Here is a 22749-nt window from a genome sequence, read left to right on the forward strand (position 1 = left end):
TTTCTTTATGATTTGAAAGCTTATTGTTCATTTTATCCCCTCCTATTGTTAAGGCTTTCTAATCATACCTGAAAATAAAGTTTTTTTTTCTTGGTCATGATGCCTTTGGGTGCAGATACAAAGTATCAAAGACAGGGTAGAAATTATTTTTCTAGACAGCTCGAGAAATGTATCCCGGAAAAAAAAAATAAATAGATAAAAAACCATATAACTGTCATGAAGAAAAAAAAATCATTTATAAGGAATTCAAAATATCCGAATTTTTTGTTTGTTTGTTTCGTTTGTTTTCTTTTCTTCTTGTTCTTTTTTCTTTTCTCATAATCATCTTCTTAATCATTTCACTCCAACTTTTAATAGACCAAACTAAATATATACCAAGCTTTGAGTTCATGGAAACCAACACAGGATTTGGCACAATAGGGCCACCTCCTTTGCTCGACTGTCTGCCTCCAGAGTTTTACAAGAAAATCGCAGAGTACCTAAGCCCCCAAGAGTGCAAGATTCTGAGCCAATGCAATAGTACTCTCCAATTCATTTTCCGACCTATTTCATGGAACCGAGTCGAAATTGTCCCAGCAGGATTTGTTGATACAAAAACTGATTTGGCCTTTTCTTATAACCGGCCATTACCTGCAAAAGTCTTAGAACAACCAAACAAGTATCATTGGTTCTCAAGCCATTACGTGAGGTTTGTGTTGATGGATAAAGCAGAGCCTTATCTCTTGTCCTTTTTCGCAGTGCGCCAGTTCCCCTTTTTGCAAAAAATCAAGTTCCGGTATTTTCCAACTGATAGTCTTATTGAAACCATTGTTTCGCAAAAATACATTTGCTTGATTCCTGGATTTTATCCAATGACACATATCTTAAGTGTTGATCTACATTTTAGCCCTTCAGACAATTGCAACTCTTTATTTTTCCAGCAACCATTTGTTGAGACAATAACGTCCCTTAATCTTTCGGATGTTTTCCTATCAACTGAACAATTCCCCTCATCAATTGCTTTTACAAATCTGGAAAGTATCGACATGTTTGAAATAAGTGATGATGTCTTTGAATACATCATCAGACAAATATCTAAAAGCCCAAATCTTAAACGTTTCTTTTCCCATCACTGGATGCATAAAGATTCGCCACCAGTACTAGTACAACAATCTTTTGTACATTTAACCAGACTACCCAGAACTTTAGAGCAATGCAATATAACCCTCCAGTATCCATTTTTCCCAGAAGATGACCGGACTTTAATAGACATGGAAACATACCAGCAACAAATGGATATAATCAGTCTGCCGCAAGTTACCTCGTTAACGTTTCGGTTTGGAATGAAGGCATTTAAAGATTTATGTAGATACTTTTCTTTCCCTCGTTTACAACAATTATCAATAGTAAGTCAAAAACACGATCCAATTTCTGCAGGGCTAGTATCGGTGGCCCACACACTGACTAAACTTTCACTCAGTATGCACCGCGACAATGTTTTTTCTTTGATTAATATCTTAGATTCGCTTAACTTACTTATGTGTTTAAGCATTGAAGTGGAATCGCCAACTTTACGTTACTTTTCTGAAATCCAGCCTTATTTACTGGGGACCATGAGAATCTACCATACACTTGGACGCGTCCCCACTGCGGGACTACAAACACTTTTAAAGCAAAATAAATCATTATATCAAGTGCTGTGTCAAATACCTAACCAGATGGTGAAACAACGGCATCAGCAGAGTCTCCCTGGCTATCCACACCGCCACCAACACCATGAATCTAATAGTAGCTCTCACAATCAGCAAACGGAAACAATCACCCGTATGGATGCAACAATGGCGTTCAGGGCTTTGGTTGCACTTGTGGAAGACCCCCAAACAGCATACCGGTATTTTAACGGCGGGGGCTGGGTGGGTTCCAGTGAGCTTGCAACCTTGGCATTTTTTGAGGTTCTTTTTGAAAAACTCCAACAAGTCACATCGTTGCAGTATTTGGCAATCAACGTTGGCGGAAACTTTTTCCAACCATCAGTAAAGTTAGATCGGTTACTGAGAGAAAGTACAGGTGATTTAAAACAAGTACTACTCAACTTTCAAAACTACGAACACAATACGATTCCCCTGAGAGAAGGAAATAAAGGCGGTAGAGAATCTCAAGAAATAAAAGGTGATTCTTCAGTATGGGGATTATTTCAAGACAATTCTGGTATAGATGAGATTGAGCATGCTCGAGAATCGTTTTTGTTTTGCAATTACGGTATTATCCCTAGAATTGCAAACATGGTAGAGCTGAACAATGGGCAGTTGGTACTGTATGATTTGGGACTCAAGCGCCAGTTTTTAAGTAAGTTTGACATGATAAGAATTTCTCAAGAAGATATCTTAAAAGACACGTTTGATGGATGGATATAAGGTAATCGACTATGGAACCTAAATTTGGAGTATAACAGAGTTATTACGTATATTCGTAATGATATATCATATAACTTTTCATAGAACATAGAACAAAAAACAAAAAAAGTCATATTTTTGAAAAGTCCACCGTGGCGAACCGTTGATGCGATTACAATTTTTTTTTTCTTTTTTCTTTTTTCACGTCAAGTTATTGCACTGAGCCGCAATGCACGAAAAGGTTATTTTTTGGAAATATCAATCAAATATTTTGCAAAAAAATAAAAACTATTCGCCTGACTGTTCATTCCCTGTGCTTACAAATGTTGGTCCATTCTTTGTATGAATTAAAGAAAATGAAGAGCGGAGATAAAAAGAAAAAAAAATAAGATTTTTTTTCCCCTAAAAAGGGCAAAAAAGACAATGACGAAGCTTGATAAGAATGTAAGATTTTTATTTTATTTTTATTTGAGTTCAGATCCGGTTAATCGGTTAAAAGTTTGAAAAAAAAATCAAATGAGGGTTAGAATAAGACTCGACTTGAAATAAAAGAGGAAGGGAAAAAAAAGAGAACGATCTAGGCTCCGGAAATTGAAAACCCATGTACCTGTCCAAGGAACCCGGGTGTCGGGTCATTATGATCTTTAATGAGCCGAAAGGGAAATGATTAGAAAAAAAAAAGTATTTATAATATACTTTCGAGGCTGAGTTTTAGATTTAAAGCAAGTATATAAGGTTTTTTTTATATTGAACTGAAAACTTTTTGATTATTGTTTTTTTTTCTTGGTATTTACTGATACAAGTACACAGAATTTGAATAGCCACTCACATATTTAAAAAAAATAATTGCATTTATAGTACACTTACTGTAATATATATGACTATATATTAAAAAAGATCATTTATAATTATACATGAATTTTATTGTAAAAACGATTGTGATTATCTTAATAGAAACAATGATTTATCTCTATATGCAATGCCTTAGACTAATAAATATCTTAAGTTGGGTTATATTATAAATAAGGTATTTTATATTTCAGTAGATTTCAGAATTTATAGTTGATCTCATGAGATGCTATGTTTACTTAAAGAATGGCATTCAAAGCAAATTATAATTATGAAGATAATGAAATCATTTAAATGATTTTGACGATTCAATAAAAAGTATATGTATTACTAATATTTAAATAATTATATGATCAACTAATTTGATGATCAATTACATCGTTACCACCATTGAATCAACCCAACCCTAAAACTAGGTCATTCAAGATAAATGATTCATATTAAAAATTATTAAGTATATATACTTAAAATAAAAGTTATATATAACTTTTATTTTTATATATTCCAAACAAAAAACATTAAATATATTTTAAACTTTATCTTATAAATCGTCTTTTAATTACACCATTTTTGTTAGTTCCTACCCTAATAGAAGCCTCGTCAAGAACTCCAACTCGATTTCTTTGCAATCTTCCATCATATCCTACACCTTCATATGTCTTGTCGATAATATTAAAAATAGATTCACGCTCAATCTCAGCATCATATGGAGGACTGGCATCTAAACGATTCTTATGATACTCATGCAATAGACCATAATAAGTTGGAATACCTTGAGGACATTTGTAGAGAATAAGTTTTGTGATGAAAAAAAGGGCCAAAAAAACTAAAATTGCATAAATAACTGCTTTGACAATAGAAGTTACATCATATCTGATTCTACCTTGATAATTGAATTTCAATTCGTCATAACCTTTGACGTTTATACCCAAAGTTTCACTTAGCACGGTATAGACAAATCTTGATACTTTGATATCTAAAACAAGTGGAATAAGATGAATGCCCCATTTTTTAATAGGATTAGTTGTTTGATAAGCAGTAGCATTTGTAACATTGTCACTATATTCAAATTCAAAAAGAGTTTTTTTGGTAGAGTAGAAAGATTGAGTAATAATTAAAGTGTCATCAGGTCTATAATACCCAAGTATTATCTTGTTATGCTTCACCTCATATGAGGAATTATTGTTTTCAAGCTTTTTTCCCAAGGTGAATGTCAAAACATAACTAACGTTGCTGTTATAATAAAGATCTTCAAATCGCAAAAGATTTTTAGTGATATTATTAGTGGCATAACTAATCATTTGACTATCATCCTCGTTGAAGAGAATATTGTAATTATTAGAAGATAAGTTATTACCAAGTGAATCAAATGAGTCTACTAAAAATTTTAATGGGTTGTCTAAAAATTTTTTTTTTTTTGAAAGAATATAGTAACCACTTTTAAAATCATGGTATTGAAAGTGATTGGCGTAAATTTCTTTAGTTTCATTGTTAACTCCAAAAAAAGTTAAATTATCTCCCGGATTAATCACGTAATAGGGTTCAAGCTTATAAGATTGCAATTCAAAAGTGATGTCGTAATTTTTTAAAGAGTTGTTTACACATACAACATGAGGTAAAATAGCAACGGTAGGAAAACTTCTACTGAGAGCATAGGCACCATTAGTATATAGAACCAGATTTTCCCATTTATCAGTCAAACCACAACTCAAAAAGGTTCCCGATGAAGAATCAGTATTATTGAAAAGAACTGTTCCCGCCATGTAAAATGAATTTTCAAATCCAACTTTATCGGCTTCATGAACCATATGCTCATATTCCAAATCATCAACCAGACTATAATTCCCATCTGGATTATAAAAAATTGGCTTAGATTTCCAGTGATTATTGATATTAAAATCAGAAGAAATATATAATGAGGTAATTAATTTGTCACCAGACTGAAATCTTAAAGCATCTTTAATGGGAGCACTCACAAGTTCATAAGAAGGAAAAATGTTATTAGTGATAATTAGGTTTAAAGCTTTTGAGCCATAAGTTGCAGCTAAAAGAAGCAAAAAAAATATTGCGAATACTCGGAAACTAAATTTTCTTTTTGGTAATGATGGAATTAAACAATCGTTAACAGTTGTGTTTTGTTTGTCGTTAGGAAGCCCATTATTGAGATTATTTAGTTCCAATTCAAAACTTCTTTGTGGAGAGTAACTAATTGAGTCAGATTCGAAAATATTTTTTGAAGGATCATTGCTTTTGGTTTTACGAATATTTACACGTCTTGCTTCCATACCCAAAAACCGTAAAAGTCCACCGAAATTTGTGACTATAGTCGCAATTTGTGTTTCAGGGCAGCTGATGATGGAAAGCAGCTCAATTAAAAAAAAAGTACAAAGCCAAAAAATAGCTTCCAAAGTATATAGTAGAACTTGAATTGATAATTGATCATAAACATAAATGGGGTTCATCATTAATGAAAAAAAAAATGTGACAAAAAATAAAACCAACGGAGTAGAAGATTTTTTTTTATTAAAAAATTGTAGAAAAAAAATTCAATAAGATTAAACGATTTATGAATTCGTAAATTGTTTAAATTTTTTTCTAAAGAAATTTTAAAAAAAAGAATTAAAAGAGAAGTTGCATTTTATTAGGGATTTCTTTAAATATATATATATTAATTTTGAAAGTTGCATTTGAAAAATTCTCATCATAATTATGATGAATAGTGAAAGATGCTTATAAGCATTTTTCACCATTCCTATCAAAAAAAACAAAGGCGTAATCAAGGAATTATTATAAAAAGTTTTTTCTGTGCTTTATGAGATAAAGAAAGTCTTGGGAATTAATATTTATTTAGAAATATATTTTAATTAAAAAAAAAAAAAAGCTTACACTATAAATTAACCATAAAAATCTTATTTAAGCGTTTAAAAAAAAATTAGATTTCTAAAATTGACATCTATTACGTATGTACATAAGCTTTAACAATTACGTTATTTTAAAGATAAAATTGGGTTATTTTTTGTATTAACACATTAATTTTTATTTTTTTTTTATATTTAATCATAATTATTAATTAATAACAATAAATTTTATTGTGTTGTTGTATTGCAGTGCTTTAATTCAATTAAAATTATTTTAAGCTACTTTTTTTTTTATCGTTAATTTATTTCTTATAAGAAATAAATTAACACACTTGAAAATAAATGGGTGGGAAAATGGAAAAGTTTCACGTGACAAATTAGTCAGGATTGTGTTGGATTTTAGTAAGAATTAAATTAATCTTAGTAATGTTTGTGTGGATGATTATCAAAGAATTCCCAAGATGGTAATTTTTTATGATCGAATTAGGACGAGGAGGAGATAAAAATCAAATTTTCTGGCAGATTTATAAGAAATCGACCATTTTGTTAGGGGCATTTCCCATTTCCCTCCCACGTATTTTCAACAGTGTAATTAGTTTTTTTTTTGAGACTTTATTATTAATCTAGAAATTATTTAGGCCAGTAAATTCTTTTGAATGAATTCTCAAATTTGAGATCTCAATATACTAAAAAAATAATTTTTTTCTTGATAAAAATGCCTCTTATTTAACCTATTCTTCTTTTATGACTGCCGTTAATATTCTAAAGATGTTTCAACACTTTATTTTCAACTAATTAGAATCTTTTAGTTACGTTAAATAACATCCCAAATAATCATCGGTCTTAATGATCTTATCTTAGAATTCGTATTTCAAAGTAAATGTTAATAACCAAAAAAAAAAAAAAAAAAAAAAAAAAAAAACTTAAGCTGCAACCATACTATTTTGAACATGATTTAGTTTTAGGGTTAGATTGATTCACTGAGGGTAATGATCAAACATTACATTATAAAATTAATAACTTTAACAAAAATTGATTTCAAATTTTAATATTACAATTCAAAAAAAAAAAACTAAAATTCCAATATATTCAAAATCTTATCTTATAAATCGTCTTTTAATTATTCCATTTTTATTAGTTCCTACCCTAATGGAAGCCTCGTCTAGAATTCCAACTCGATTTCTCTGCAGTTTTCCATCATACCCTGCACCTTCATAAGCTTTGTCAATGATTTTAAAAATAGACTGGCGTTCAATCTCAGCATCATATGGAGGACTGGCATCTAAACAGTTCTTATGATACTCATGCAATAGACCATAATATGTTGGAATACCTTGAGGATATTTATAGAGAATAACTTTTGTAATAAAAAACAAAACCAAAGATGCTAAAGTTGCGGAAGCGATCGCAATTGCAATAGCAGTTGCATTATATCTGACTTTACCTGGATAATAAAACCCCAATTCTCCATAACCTTTTACAGTTATACCCAAAGTTTCACTTAGCACAGTATACACGAATGTTGATACCTTGATATTTGAGGCAACCGGAATGAGACTAACACCCCATTGTTCAATAAGGTTAGAATAATAATTTGGGGTATTTGTATTTTGGTTGTTATAATCATATTCAAAGATAAAATTTCTGGTGGTGAAAACATTTTGAGTAACAGCTAAAGCATCTGCTTCTCGATAATATCCAAGTGTTACTTTATTATGTAGGACGCCATATGAAGAAATGTTTCCTTCAAGCTTTTTCCCCAAGGTGAATGTCAAAACAAAACTAGCATCGCTGTTATAATAAAGGTCGATAAATTTCAAAAGACTTTTAGTGATATTTCTCATATATGTAAGAGTTGTATCATTATTATTTTTGTTGAAGAGAATGTTGTAATTAGGAGAAGATAGATCGAGGTCAAATGAATTAAATGTGCTATTTAAAAAGCTTAATGGATCAGACGAAAATCCCGGTTCATTTGAAAGATAATTATAGCCATATCTAAAGTTATAATAAGAAACGCTTCCGGCAAAAATTTTCCCTGCTGTTTTGTCGATTCCAAATAATGTAAAATTGTCACCAGGATTACTTCCAAAATAAGGATCCAGATAATCAGATGGAACGATAAATTCACTGTTATTTAAATTTGATGTTTTATTGATACACATAACCTGGGGTAATATAGGGACAACAGGCAAATTGATGTAATGATTATAAGCACCATTAACCCCGAGTATAACACTGCTCCATTTATCAGTCAAACCACAACTGAAAAAGTTCCCAGATGATGAATCACTTTTATTAAAAATTGTGGTTCCATCTATATACTTTGAATCTTCGTAGTCAACCATAATGTCTTTAGAAAAAAAATTATTATTTTCCCACTTATCAGCTAAGCTATAATTGCCATCTGGGTTATAAAAAATGGTTGAAGGTTCCCAGTGATTGCTGATGTTAAAATCAGAAGGAATATATAATGAGGTATTTGATTTGTCACCAGGGTGAATTCTTAAAGCATCTTTAATAGGAGCAAACGTAGGTTCGTAAGTAGGATAAATATTATTGGAGATAATTAAATTCAAAACTTTTGAGCCATAAGTTGCAACTATAATGAATACAAAAAATATAAATAATATTGGGAAATGAAATTTTCTTTTGGGTAATGATGGAATTGAACAATCACTAACTGTTGAATTATGTTTGTCATTGAGGAGCCCATTATTTAGGCTATTCATTTCAAAATCAGCATTTCTTTGTGGTGAATAACTAGTTGATTCAAATCCTAAAAGATCTGTTGAATATGAATTGCTTTTAGATTTACGAACTTTTGCACGTCTTGTTTCCATGCTTAACATTCGAAAACCTCCACTGATACTTGTTAGGACTGAAGCGATTTGTGTTTCAGGATTGCTAATGATGGAAAGTAGTTCAACTAAAAAGAAAGTAAAAATCCAGAAAACTACATCCATAACAATCCAGAGAACCTGTAGTTGTAATTGTCCATAAACATAAAAAACCTTCATTGGTAATATAAAAAAAATGTTTTAGAAAATGTTTTTGTCTTAAAAAGTGTAAAAAATGAAAAGATATTAAAAAAATATATATATTTAAGAAATTTTTTTAATGAGCATTTTGTACATTTATATTGATTTTTTTTTTGGTGTTTAGTTTTTGCGGCTAAACAATTGTTTAGTCAAAGTAACTAATTATACGTCACATTGAAAACTAAACGTGCTGTAAAAAAGGTCTCGAGAATTATTTTTTTATTTTTTTTTTTTTATTTATAGCAATTTAATTTGAATTAAAAAGTCTACGTAGGCTTTTACACATTTGTATTATGATTTAATTTAACAATAAAAATTAGTTATTTTTTATTAATATAAATACTATGCTTTTTTTTTGTTACATTTAAATCATTATCTTGATTAAATTGAATTGTTTTTTTTTTTTTTTCTAACTTTTCATTCAGCTTTAGAAAACCAATTTTTCATAAAATAATTTGATATTATTCCAAGAATAATCCAATTTCTTAATTATAATTAATGATTCATTAATGAATAAAAAAAAATATTAATATTATTTGAGTTGGCCTTCATTTTTTTTTTCTTTTTGTTTCTTACTTAAACACTATATATATTATCTAAGATAATTAATACAAACAATATTTTAATGTATTTTATTTTATAGATTACAGCGCTTCAATTAAAATTATTTAGAGATTAAAAATTATCGGTTATTCTTGCCTTAATATTTATGACTTTAACTGAAAACAAAAAAAAAAAGAAATTGTTTAGGCGATGATGATTCATTTGAAATCTCGGGTGTGACCTGACTGTAAATATATATATATATATATATATAGCAATAACAATTGAAGTTGCTTCATATCTAATTTTCCTTAGGTAATAGAACCCCAATTCATTGGACCCTTTGATATTTATACCCAAAGTTTCAAGATTGAGTAATAGTTAAAAACTTGCTATCTCTTAAATACCCAAGTACAACCTTATTATGAAAAACCCCAAATGACGAAAGGTTACCTTCAAGAGGTTTTGACAAAGTGAATTTTAGCACAAAACTAACATTTCCCAAAACATAAAGATTATGAAAATCCAGCAAACTTTGTGTGATATTATTTTCGATAATAAATTTTCCTTCATTGCAATCCATATTGAAACGACCGTTGTAATTAGAAGAAGATAAGTTGGAATCAAATAATTTAAGACTGTTTTTAAAAAAGTTCAAGGGATCATAATAAAATTGTTGTTCGATTGAAAGGTTGTAATAATCATAATGAAAGTCATAATAGAAAAAGTTATTGGCATAATTTTTTTTAGTTTCATTGTTCACTCCAAAAAATGTAAATTTTTCTCCAGGATTAATAACTAAATAAGGTTCCAGAGAATCAGATTGAATATCAAAATTTGGGTCATCGTTATTTAAGGTGTTATTTACACATAAAACGTGAGGAAAAAAAGAGACATTATGTTTACTCATCTCCAGGGTATAGGCACCATTAACATTTGTAAACTGATATTTTCCCATTTATCTGTCAAACCACAACTTAAAAAGTTTCCTGATGAAGGATCAGTATAGTTAAAAAGAACTGTGCCTGACATATAAAATACATTGCCGTAGTCAACTTGATCATCTTCATAAACAACGTGTTCTTCTTCCAATTCATCAACTGAACTATAATCCCCATCTGGATTATAAAAAATAGGCTCAGGGCTCCAGTGCCTATTTATATCAAAATCAGAAGAAATAAATAATGAGGTATTTTATTTGTCACCAGGATAAATTTTCAAAGCATTTTTAATAGGAGCAAATTTATATTCATAATTAGGATAAATACTATTGGAGATAATTAGATTTAAAACTTTTGAGCCGTAACTTGAGGCTAAAATGAATGAAAAAAAATATCAATAAAATAGAAAATCGAAATTTTCTTTGAGGGAAAGATGGAATTAAACAATCGTTAACAGTTGTGTTTTGTTTGTCGTTAGGGAGCCCGTTATTGAGTTTATTTAGTTCAAATTCAAAACTTATTTGTGGAAAGTAACTAATTGAGTCAGATTCGGAAATATTTGTTAAAGGATCATTACTTTTTGTTTTAAGAACATTTATACGTCTTGCTTTCATGCCAATGAATCGTAAAAGTCCACTGAAGCTTGTAAGGACGGTAGCGATTTGTGTTTCAGGATTGCTAATGATGGAAAGTAGCTCAATTAAACAAAAAGTAAAAGTCTAAAAAAAAAAAAACATTCATTGTAATTAGGAGAACTTGAAGTGATAATAGATTATAAACATAAATGACTTTCATTGTTAATAAAAAAAATATGAGAAAAAATAAAACCAACAGAGTAGAAGATTTTGTTTTATTAAAAAATTGTAGGAAAAAAGCAATAAAATTAGTCAGTAGAATTATATAACATCAACATCTGCACTATCCTTCTTGTCCATACTATATATCTTTTCATTTTCATAATAAACTTTTAATTTTGGCTTCAACATTGCATCTCCAACAGCCTAAAAGTAAGTCCTGATGCCAGCTTAAGAGTAACAGGGGGTTAAAAATAACCAAACCTTCCCGACTTATCTGACCCACTAATTTGTTTGTTTGTTTTTTTAATTCAAGGGTTTGACCCACTAATTGTTTGTTTGTTTGTTTGTTTGTTTTTATTCAAGGGTTATAGAAATATATAACATCAGCATCTGCGCTATCCTTTTATTGTTTTGACTATGTGACTTGCCGGTTTTCATTTGTACCTTTTTAGTACGAGTGGTTTCTGTTCTGTGCGTCTCCGGTAGCCCGGAAAATGGACCCTAATGCCAGCTTACGAGGACCAGTCTGTTTGACCCACTAATTTTAAAAAGCTGTGAAAAGCTGTGATTTACTTTTTACAATTATTTACTTTAAGATTTTAAAATATGTAAACATTATAACGAATTGGTTCGATGGTCTAGTCGGTTATGGCATCTGCTTAACACGCAGAACGTCCCCAGTTCGATCCTGGGTCGAATCACATAATTTTTTTACATCAATACTAGTTTGCTTTATAAATTAATTTACACTTTGGTTTTCTTAGTGTTTTACCCCCGTAATTATTATTAATTTTTTTTTTTTTTGTTTAGTGACCAGATTTAGTCTTTACCACCACCACCACTACCACCATGGCCGGTTTACGGATTGGCGTGTTAAAAGAAAAACTTGTCTCTTTATGCGCCCTTACCGGTGTAGGTACGTTGTTTTTGAATTCTTCAGCAAACCACTTTTGACAAATATTCTTTTTTTTTTTTTTTTTATATCACTACTAGGTAGCACGGGAACCAAGCAGGAACTCATGACGCGGTTATTGGCCGAAACTTATAGTGGCCAGTCTTCCTGCAATGACGTCAAAGGATCATCAGCCTGCAAACCCCCTCACTCCAAACGTCTTGTCAAGGTGGTGTCTATTGATATGGGCATTCGTAACTTATCCATTAGTCAATTTCTATGGCGTATCCCAGCCAGCAATCAATTTTATTTCCCACCTCAGGTTACAAGAGATTTATCTGGCAAAGTGAACCAAGGTATTATCGAAAAACATCAAAGCCTGCTGGATCAGGCATTGATTTCTACACCCTCAGTCCTCGAACTGATAGGCCGGCCCTTCTTAAAAGAAGAATCACCCCATCTTATTTACTGGGACCGCTTAGACCTTGATACCATGTACAAAGGGGAGATTGCAATCAATGGCTGGGAGCCATATGGACCTGCGCACATTTCTTATATTGCTCAGAATCTATTACACGACCAAGTTTTGATGAACACACACGATGCAGATGACATTGTGCTTTTACTTGAGCGGCAGCGGTTTCGGAGTGGTGGTGCATCTCAAGTTCTTGAATGGACTCTCCGTGTCAACATGCTTGAAATTGCATTATTTTCCGGTGCCACCACTGTTAGATCGAATTCATTGCACAATGGAGGGAATAGTAAGAGGAATGGAAAGGGAGTAACTGGAATACATGTCTATAGCATTGCACCGAAACGAGTTGTAGGATACTGGCGTGAACAGTTCCCGATGCTGGAAGTACAAGACTCGGGGAATTCATACCGAGACAATAAGCAGTGGAAAATAAATGTTGCTGCAAGGGTATTAAGTAAGAGTCAAGATCAAGGAAATGATAATGGGAAAGGTGTGATAAGGTCTACGTTTTTAATTCCACATGTTGAAAATTCTGTTACAGAGCAAGTTCGAGTTATAAAAGAGGCTGGTTGGGGAAGTTTTAAAGAAGAAAGAATAAGGAATGAAGAAACTCTGAAGATAATTAAAGAGAAGAAGGAAGATAAAAAGATAAAAAAGACATCTAAGAAGATTAAAGTTGATGATTTAGCAGATTCATTTTTGCAAGGATTAGCTTGGATGGGGTTCCAGCGAGGGATTTGGAATATGTCTGCAATTATAGGCAATGATCTGGAGACTTAATATTAAAAGAATTTTTTTTTTTTTTTTTGGTTAAGATATTGGAGGGAGAGATGAGGACAGATATATAGGAGATTTATGTAAGAACAGTATATAGAGTTTAATAGAATTGAATAATAGAATTATCACAATGATTTATAAATATTTGTTTTCTTTTTTTTTTTATTATTAAATCAAAGTTATATTGAATATATAGATGAAGAAGATTTTACCGATACCTAGAGAGGAGGAGGAGGTTAGTTGTTTTATCTACGAATGTAGACAATAATAACTTACTTTGGTTTTGACGACAATAAAAAAGAAAAAAAAAAGATGGTAATAAGGCAGCATGAATTTTAAGAATTGAGATTTATTTTTTTTTAAATAAAAAAAGAAATAAGTTTGAATAATACTAAATTATTAAATCATTTTTTTTTCTACTAATTAATGAAATTTTACAATTCAAATTTATTCATTAGTTAAGATCTTTTTTTTTTCGGATAAGAGTTGAATATTATACTTAAGTTATCATGATAACTGATCAGGATGATTAAAAAAAAAAAAACAAGAATTTGGAAAATCAAAAGGATGAATATATATAACATGTTAGGAAAATAAAATTTTTACAATATATTATCTTTTGGATTTTCCAAATTCTTGTTTTTTTTTTTCATTAAAGTATATACTTAAATAGATAAATAGAAACTAGAGTTTAAAAAATTAAAAAAAATTAAAAAAAAAAATTAAAAATTAAAAATTAAAAATTAATTGAGTCAACCCACATGTTTTGATAGTACATAGAATTCATTATTTAGTGATTGAATAAATATATAGTAATTCATTAATTCTTTTTTAGAAATTATCTTACAATTATTATAAAAGAAAAAAATATATATATATAGATTTATGAAAGAGAAAACGTTTCAGTAAATGTTCAAACAAAGCTTTTCTTTCTTCTTTTTCTTTTTTTTTTTAAAGTATTGGCATGTGAACTTGGTGGTGATGATCAATGTAGTAATTTTTTTTTTTTTTTCAACAATAACCAACAACAACAGAGAGAAACAAAAAAAAAAAAAAAAAAAACTAAACTTTCATATTTCTTCTAATTGTAATAATAGTAATGATCTTTTATTATTTGAAAATGGCATGATGTTCGGTACCAGATAGATTTTATTTTATATTTTTGTTCTAAAGTTAAAAAGAAGTTTAGTTATTTCATTTAAGTGATAAACAAGCGATTATTTTTTTTTTTTTTTTTGCTTAATCAGTGTAAAACCTAGACACAAAGACTTTTATCCCTTATTAAGAATAGAAAAGGTTTAAAGTTTAAATTTTTTTTTATCTAAGAAAAATGGGGAAATTTTCTTGATTTAAACATTATATTCAATAACTATTTGAAAAAAAAAAAAAAACAAGTTTTTTAACAAAAAAAAAAAGAGTAAATTAATAATTTTTTATATATATTAAAAAAACAACGCTGCCTCGAGCCGGATTCGAACCGACGATCTCGTCATTACTAGTGACGCGCCTTACCAACTTGGCCATCAAGGCTTGTGATTTTCGTTAGTGTTAAAGATTATCCGGGGATCTTAACGTGACATACTTTGAAAAATGTCTTTAGTAAACATTGCATTTAAGGTATTTTGTTTAAATTTTTTTTTTTTGTTTCTTTGTTTCTTTCTTTTGTACTCTTTTTTTTTTTTTTAATTTATTCAATTTATTTAATTTATTGTAAGACCAACCAGTACGGCGTATCTGAAACTCGTTTGCATTTACACAGGGGGTCCCCGGGGGAGGGAAGGGGATTTATAGTATGTAGTGAGGTAAATAAATATAAATAAAACATATGTTTGTCTGTGTCTGTGTGTGTGTGTGTGTGGGAAGTTTTTTTATTGTGTAAACCTTTTTTTTTTTTTCTTTTTTCAGGTACCAGGCACAAACTTATTTTTAACAAACGAACAAAATAAACAATGAATAAATGATTGTTGTCAAGAGTCGTTTCTTCTTAAAAACAAAAAAAAAAATAAATAAATAACTTCTTAAAGTTTGATCTGAATAATATTTATATTAATTATTTATAAATGAATATATATATAAAGTTGTCTCGCACTTTTCGATAAACAAACAAACATAGCACATACGTTTTTTTTTTGTTGCTAAAGTTAAACGCGTGGCAAGTCACAAACTTGTTTGGACAAAAAAATCCTCAACGTTTCAGTATATTTTTTTTTCAATATTTATATATATATATATATATTTATATATATATATATATATATATAAACTCTTTGTTTTCTTAAAAAAAAAGTATTTTTTTTATTTTTCCACCATATTAAAGCTCTTCTTTTCCATCACATAATGTCAGCTCCTCTTCCATGTATGTTATATATATACATTCTTTCATTTCAAAAAAAAAAAAAAAAAAAAAAGAAAGAAACCTTCTTCTAATACTTCTTTTAGATCCTACTTGTTACGCAAGAGCTCTTCGTAAACAAGCCATTTCCTTTTTAAAAAACAAAAACGCTCAGCGTCATGCTTCTCTTGCATCTTTTTTACCTGCTTATTTGCTTCCATCATCAACACAATCACCAGTCTTAGCCGTTGACATTTCTATTCCATTTGAAATTGATCTTCGAACAGGCTCACTTTACGCATCTTCTTCTTCTTCTTCTTCTCCATCATCTACAAAACATTATGCTCAATCTAAAAAACAAAAGGAACAAAAAGAACAAAAAGAACAAAAAGTCCTCCAGCTAGATCTGGTAATTCCAATTAAACCAACTCGTCCAGAGCATTCAACAACTAATGATCAAACATACCTACGGATTATCGAAAAACAAGTTGCCACAGAACTTTTGGCCCATATTCACACAGTTGTACCAGAACAACGTGCAGCATATCTTCTCTATGATATTTTACGCATTGACCCGCAGGCCGGGCATGTTTCTTTAGAAAATTCAGGAGGAAATATACCCACACACACAAAAGTATTTGTAAACAACAATACATCTGCTTACTCTGATCTCAAAGTACAAGTCTGGGATGTTTGCATAAAGTTCTTTAAGGAAAACAAGTACCAAAGATCAATTGATGCTGTAGAACGGGCAGCTAGGGAGAAGCACATGACACAAGAACAGGTAGTCGAGATCATAGCTAGTGCAGAGGAAATGATGAATATTGAAACAACTGACGGGCGGGTCCCGTTTGCTGAGTTAGTAGAGTGGAGTTGTGAAGAAGCACGTGTGGAATTAGGTGAGCTTTTATACGGTGTAGTGAGTGCATTTGTTGAACGAGTTGGTGGGATGTGATGTATTTATTTAGTTTAGATATATTAGAGGGGGGGTTAAGAATGTATGATTCATTTGATTCATTTGATTTATTTGAGTCGGGACATTTGGGAATTTTGGGACATTTGAGACACAATTTGGGTGTGTTGCATTTAACGTATTTATATATATTTATTTATGACATTACATTACATTACATTATTTTGTAACAACAACAAGATTTTTTATTTATATTTTTGTAACATATCACATGATTATTTATATATATATATATATATATATATATTTTTTTTTTTTTACTGGCCAACCACATTGCTTTACTTTTCGTTCCTCCACCTCTTCCTTAAAAAAAAAAAAAAAAAAAAAATTCAACCACTCCCGCCAAAATATCAAAAAAAAAATTCCAAAAGGCAAAATCATCCATTGCCAAAGTATTCATCACTATTCCCAATAATCTCCCTCACTTACACACACACATATATATTTATTTATATATATAAATAATAACAACAACAACAACAATGGGTCAAGCATCTTCTACTGAAAAACAACCTTCAACTAAGGTTTTCCTACCATCAACACCAACCCAGTTTTCTGCTGGTCTTATTTCAAAGATGGATACTTCTATTGAGGTATGTGTATTTGTCTTTCTAGTTGTTTTTTTTTTTTTTCTTTTTTTTTATTATTATTTTTTTTTTTTTATTCCCACCACCCCACGACTCTTACTATTATTATTATTATTACTACTACTACTATCACCACCATTTACTTTTATATTTTTATCACTCAATTGGCTTCTTTTTTTTTTATTTCTTTGTTTTCTAATCTTTATCTCTATTTTTTTTTATTTATTATAGTCTGATTATACTCGCTCGCAGTATACTGAAAAGTATATCCAGGACCGTGTGGCTCAGGAACTCGAGAAAATCGAACAAGATGCTGCCTCTGCTCTCAAAAAGGCCTTTGACGAATCTACTAATCCTTCAGCAGATAATACATCCTCTTCTTCTTCCAACAGCATATCCAGTGCAGACCTGCGGGCCCAGGTTAAGCAGCTGAGCGACAAGTTGGAGGCTACTCGTACACGTCATACTCTCGACAATGACACCTCTGCAGCCCGTTCTGCTGTGGCCAAGTGCTTGACTGATAATGCAACCAAGCCTCTCAAGTGTTACGACGAGTATTTGGCTTTTAAGCAAAAAGTGGCCGAGTATGAACAGAAGCTTTAATGTAGACATGATAAAAAAAAATTATATTTATATATTAAATATATATATATATATATATAATAAAAGAAAAATAAAAAGAAAGAAAGAAAGAAAAATACATATTCTCTAAATGCTTGCTTCGCGGTACAACAAAATCAATGCAGAATCACTCTCGCCACCACCAGCAAGTGCATCAATCTTGGACTCATCAACAATTGTCACCTTGTTATCGTTAAATCGCCACCATTGGCCCTCTTCTGCGTCATTGCGCACAAACGCCTGATAATGACCCGAGTCAGCACTCGCACCTTGGTGTGTCACCACTGCCTGTAGCTCATATAGACCAGATGGGTTACTACCTGGTCCTGCAGAGGGATCTAAATGTTCCTTTACCACTCGGTCCAAGGCCTCCTTGTACTCAGCCTTTTTCTCTGGTGTCACGGCATCCTTAATTTCAGCAGCAGCAGAGGCTACAGCAGCACCAGCATTCAGCTTAAGTTTCTTTGCCGCACGACGCGTATCTTCCTCTTCTTTGCGAATTTCCATTAGCTTTTCACGTACAGGCACAGTATGAGTCTTGAGCTCGTCAGTGCACAAATCTGTTACATCCAACTCTTTAGGGAACACAACCTTACGCAGAATCTTAGAGTTCTTTTGTGTGTCGCGTCGCCAATAGAACCGCACATAATGGACTGTTAAGTATTTGGGCAAGCGAGTGATTCTCTTAGTCAATTGGTACTCTGCATCGCGGCCCAACTCTGGGTTGTGTTTCTCAACTGTTTCTGATAGCCCATCCAGAATTCCGTCCTTAAGGTAGTTGGTGTTGATGGAAATATGGCAATCAAGCTTGTAAAATGGAACAACCTCCTTTTTGACTTCATCTTCAGGAGTTTCCACTGACTTGAGTTCTGTCTCAAAAGCTCCTGACATGTACTCTTCAACAGTCGACACGTCTGATGAGCTCTTGAGTGAGCCACGCAGCAGATTTATCAGTGTAGACCATGCTTCTTCTGCGTCCTGTTGTTTGGGGTACCCACGGTTGTCAACCTCAGCAAACTGTGGGAATCTAGCCTTAAATGCTGATAGAAATGAAGACGGTACAGAAATTCCAGAGTCCATTCCAGAGTAAAGTCTACGTAGTGACCCAGTCACATCTGTGGGGGGGCCCGAATAAGTGTTAAGTGCGCCTCGCACCTCGGGGATGGTACGCAAGGCTTGCAAAGTCGAATTAAGGTAGCAAGTATTTCCAAGATTTTGAAGACCTGTTGGGTACTTTGTTTCCTGTGCAATCTGGGCCTCCGACATATCTTCAATAAACTTGGGGGGTGGGACCACGGCTGGGGGTTGTGCATCATCGCCTGGAGTACCAAGTAGCATAAATGCATGGCCAGGCTTGATTTTAAGGGTCGATAAATCAGCATCATCTTTCAATTGGCCGCCCTATAAATTGTTAGAATAAATTATTTTTATTTATTTTTTTTTTTAAATGAATTGATTAGGACTTACTTTGACGAGAATCTTTTGACGTTCTGGGGAGACACCTGTGAGAGAATAGAGCTGGTTTTTAAATACAATTCCAGGTTCTGAAAGATCGATTTCAAGCTCATACTTTTTGCCAGCATGGCGAACAACAACTAGAAAAATAGTTAGATATGTTTATTATTAAATATTTATATGATATAAACATACCAGGAACTGTAGACATTTTTTATTTTTTGTTTTTTTTTTTTTTAATATTTGGAGGTTAAAAGAATGAACTTTTTAAGATTTGGGTGGAGAGGATTTTGTTAAAGAGAAAGTTGTGTTTGGAGGCATAAAATAAATTCTAATTCAATTTACTTACTGAAGAATAATAAGAAAAAGAAGAATCGCCACTGAAAATATATATACATACATATAGCTGACTAATTGCTTATGTTAATCTGCCACCACAACCTCCTCAAAATAATTCAACAACATCACAACCACCCAATTCAATATTTATTCATTCATTCATTAAAAAAAAATCAACAACTTCATCAACAATAACAACAACAAACAATGTTTAGCCTGCCAAATCTTTCACCACGCCAGGCCCTTGCTCAGGCACTTAACCTGTGTCTAGTAGTTACCACTGCCTTTATGTTTTATAAAGGTCTTTCAGTCGTCACAAACTCTCCTTCTCCTATTGTTGTTGTCCTCTCAGGTTCCATGGAACCAGCCTTCCAACGTGGTGACATTCTCTTTCTTTGGAACCAAGAACATCGTGTCTCTACAGGAGATATTGTGGTTTATAACATCAAGGACCGTGAAATTCCAATTGTTCATCGAGTTTTACGCCAACACGCATCCCCTAAAAAACAACTGCTTCTTACAAAGGGTGATAATAATGCTCTTGATGACCTTGATCTCTATGCTCACAAGCAAATGTATCTTGATCGTGAGGCCGAAGTTGTTGGTTCTGTAAAAGGATATATTCCAATTGTGGGCTACATTACAATTCTTTTAACAGAAAATCAAAACTTCAAGTATGCATTGTTAGGATTAATTGGGTTAAGTACTCTGCTACAAGGTGAAAATTAGTTTGTAAATAAAAAAAAATTAAAATAAAAAAAAAAAATAATAATAATAATTTTTTTTTAATAAATCAATACTTTAAAAAGGGTTGATGAGGATCATAGCCACCACGATAATACGGCGGTGGAGGAGGTGGAGGATACCCTCGAGGAATTGGATACCTTCCAGGAATTCCCATAGGCGGTGGCGGTAATGACCCGTGTGGAGTTGCTGTAACAGACCCATGCGGTGGAGCAGGCAAGCTACTAGGCAATACATTCGGCAAACTACTTGGCAATCCACCAGGAAGCCCACTAGGAATACTTCCTGCTGGGGGGGGGATTGATGCTGGTAATTTGCGTCGTCTTTCACGAACATCTCTTTCACGTTCCTGTAGTCGCCTAATGTACCGGTCAAACGCCTCACGCCGCAGCTCTTCTGTTGGAACACGCGTATACTCTTCACTGTTAATTACACGAGGACGAACATCTTCCCACTTATCATCAATTCCAATAGGTGGGTTGTCCAGTTCTTTAAACAAAGCCCTGAGATCATTCTGTGCACGAATAATCCGCCGCTCATCTGCATAACGGTCTTCCTCGCGTTTTTTCGCCTCAGCTGCCTTGATATCTTCAAAAATGGTTTCCAGATTTTCCTCAGAAATTGAATGTGTTGTAGCCATTGTAGTTTGCACAAACTTGGCAAACTCTTCAAACTTAGTTCCATCGTCAATTGCAAACTTCTTGGCCGTTAGCACATCAATCACCTGCTCACGCTGTAACTTAAGTTTCCGACGCTCTTCCTCCACAAGATCCCAAAAAAGCTCCAATGGAGTCGACCCAGGTTGGCCACAAATGTCAATGTATCGCTGATCTTTTTCAAAAATTGGTCGAGTATCCATCCATTTTGTACGGGCTTTGATTAAGCCTTTAGAATGTAGTTCCTGTAACAGCCCAACAAATGCCTCACGCACTTTGCGTTCCTTCCGTCGCTGAAGCTTCTTAAGTTTTTGAACCTGATCGTTTTGTCGCCGCTCATCATTACGAATAAAACTCTCATAAGTTGCAAGAACATCTGCTCGAGCCATAGTGCTAAGACGTGGGTCATCTGAAAACTTGGGCATAGATCTAAGTTCACCAAGAGTATCTAGCCATTGAGACGATGATGCAGATAACCCCATGGTCCCCAATAAGGTTTCCAATTTGGCCATGGCAACCTCGCGCTCTCGGGCCAAATTAGATTCGTATGAATTTCGCAGACGTTTGCGATAAACATTAAATGCGTAGTGACACAATTTGGGATCATCAACGTCGCGGAATATAGGGTTTTCAGTCATGATGGAATCCTTGACAGTACGCCAGCGGGTGTAATACTTAATAGAAGGGTACTCAGTAAGAGCCAAAGTCATTGCTTGAAGTTGTTCCTCGCGAGCTTGGCGACGTTTCTCAGCACGCTCACGGCGAATCTCATCGCTCCATTCATCAAATGCACGTTTACGATCAAGGGGCATGGTCACTGCCCAATACCGTGGATCGCGAATTAGTAGCTTCATGGCACTGGCCCATGTATGTGATTCACCATCAATTTGACGCTCTCGAAGCATGCCTTTAAATGCCTGAGTAGCAGCTTCTTCAGAATCGTACTTGGGGATTTTGGCTTGTGCCAGTTGGGACTGGGAAGTATACTTGAATGCATCGCCACGGATGGCTGTAGAGGTATCATAAGTAGGTCCTGCAGATGTCTTAGTAGCCTCAGGTTCCTCGGTATCTTTAATTTCAGGATTATTTGCTTCAATAATCTTTTTAATCTCGTCTGGAATCTCCCATACACTTTCCTGAGTGTCTTCATGGTACCAGTACTTGGAGCCACCCTCTGCTGTGTACTCTTTCCATCGAGACTTTGCGAGAGCGCGCTCAAGAGGTGTCAGTAGCTCATCTGGTTTTTCCCATGAAGACTCTGCTGTTTCCGAATTATAGTAATAGACTCTGCCGTCTTCGCTAGTATGCGATTGCCAGACTGACATTGTATATTTTTGTTTGGTTTGTTTGTACGTATGTATTTAAGTTAATGATGGTGGTGATGTCAGCTTGTGGAGGTTTAAATTTTTCAAAAAGTTACCCGGTCGCGGGCTTTTTTTTTTTTTAAACGATAAGCCACCACCACCTGGCCATAAAAAAGCTTCTCTCACTCTTTCA

At 32.7% G+C, this 22749-nt stretch overlaps 9 protein-coding genes across 9 annotated transcripts; 5 read left to right on the plus strand and 4 right to left on the minus strand.

Moving 5' to 3' along the window:
- Positions 1-389: 389 nt before the first annotated feature.
- Positions 390-2393, plus strand: SAPINGB_P002367 (uncharacterized protein; the record flags this gene model as incomplete). The annotated part of the gene is made up of 1 exon (XM_031997086.1): positions 390-2393. The coding sequence occupies one exon, from the start codon at positions 390-392 to the stop codon at positions 2391-2393; it is 2004 nt and encodes a 667-aa protein (XP_031852977.1).
- A 1364-nt stretch (positions 2394-3757) lies between these two features.
- On the minus strand, positions 3758-5205 carry SAPINGB_P002368 (uncharacterized protein; the record flags this gene model as incomplete). The annotated part of the gene is made up of 3 exons (XM_031997087.1): positions 3758-4534; positions 4829-5057; positions 5198-5205. The coding sequence occupies 3 exons, from the start codon at positions 5203-5205 to the stop codon at positions 3758-3760; spliced, it is 1014 nt and encodes a 337-aa protein (XP_031852978.1).
- A 1971-nt stretch (positions 5206-7176) lies between these two features.
- Positions 7177-9099, minus strand: SAPINGB_P002369 (uncharacterized protein; the record flags this gene model as incomplete). Its single annotated transcript, XM_031997088.1, has 2 exons — positions 7177-8681; positions 8898-9099. 2 exons carry the CDS (start codon positions 9097-9099, stop codon positions 7177-7179), a joined length of 1707 nt encoding a protein of 568 aa, XP_031852979.1.
- Positions 9100-12250: 3151 nt separating this feature from the next.
- On the plus strand, positions 12251-13548 carry SAPINGB_P002370 (uncharacterized protein; the record flags this gene model as incomplete). The annotated part of the gene is made up of 2 exons (XM_031997089.1): positions 12251-12317; positions 12395-13548. The coding sequence occupies 2 exons, from the start codon at positions 12251-12253 to the stop codon at positions 13546-13548; spliced, it is 1221 nt and encodes a 406-aa protein (XP_031852980.1).
- A 2334-nt stretch (positions 13549-15882) lies between these two features.
- Positions 15883-16832, plus strand: SAPINGB_P002371 (uncharacterized protein; the record flags this gene model as incomplete). The annotated part of the gene is made up of 2 exons (XM_031997090.1): positions 15883-15901; positions 15985-16832. 2 exons carry the CDS (start codon positions 15883-15885, stop codon positions 16830-16832), a joined length of 867 nt encoding a protein of 288 aa, XP_031852981.1.
- Positions 16833-17332: 500 nt separating this feature from the next.
- Positions 17333-18040, plus strand: SAPINGB_P002372 (uncharacterized protein; the record flags this gene model as incomplete). Its single annotated transcript, XM_031997091.1, has 2 exons — positions 17333-17443; positions 17669-18040. The coding sequence occupies 2 exons, from the start codon at positions 17333-17335 to the stop codon at positions 18038-18040; spliced, it is 483 nt and encodes a 160-aa protein (XP_031852982.1).
- Positions 18041-18145: 105 nt separating this feature from the next.
- SAPINGB_P002373 (uncharacterized protein) lies at positions 18146-19724 on the minus strand (the record flags this gene model as incomplete). Its single annotated transcript, XM_031997092.1, has 3 exons — positions 18146-19459; positions 19526-19653; positions 19709-19724. The coding sequence occupies 3 exons, from the start codon at positions 19722-19724 to the stop codon at positions 18146-18148; spliced, it is 1458 nt and encodes a 485-aa protein (XP_031852983.1).
- Positions 19725-20059: 335 nt separating this feature from the next.
- SAPINGB_P002374 (uncharacterized protein) lies at positions 20060-20581 on the plus strand (the record flags this gene model as incomplete). The annotated part of the gene is made up of 1 exon (XM_031997093.1): positions 20060-20581. The coding sequence occupies one exon, from the start codon at positions 20060-20062 to the stop codon at positions 20579-20581; it is 522 nt and encodes a 173-aa protein (XP_031852984.1).
- Positions 20582-20645: 64 nt separating this feature from the next.
- Positions 20646-22577, minus strand: SAPINGB_P002375 (uncharacterized protein; the record flags this gene model as incomplete). The annotated part of the gene is made up of 1 exon (XM_031997094.1): positions 20646-22577. The coding sequence occupies one exon, from the start codon at positions 22575-22577 to the stop codon at positions 20646-20648; it is 1932 nt and encodes a 643-aa protein (XP_031852985.1).
- Between the last annotated feature and the right edge of the window lie 172 nt (positions 22578-22749).

This window comes from Magnusiomyces paraingens, assembly GCF_902498895.1.
Source record: "Magnusiomyces paraingens strain CBS 517.90 genome assembly, contig: contig2, whole genome shotgun sequence".
In the NCBI taxonomy this organism is placed as follows: Eukaryota; Fungi; Ascomycota; class Dipodascomycetes; order Dipodascales; family Dipodascaceae; genus Magnusiomyces; species Magnusiomyces paraingens.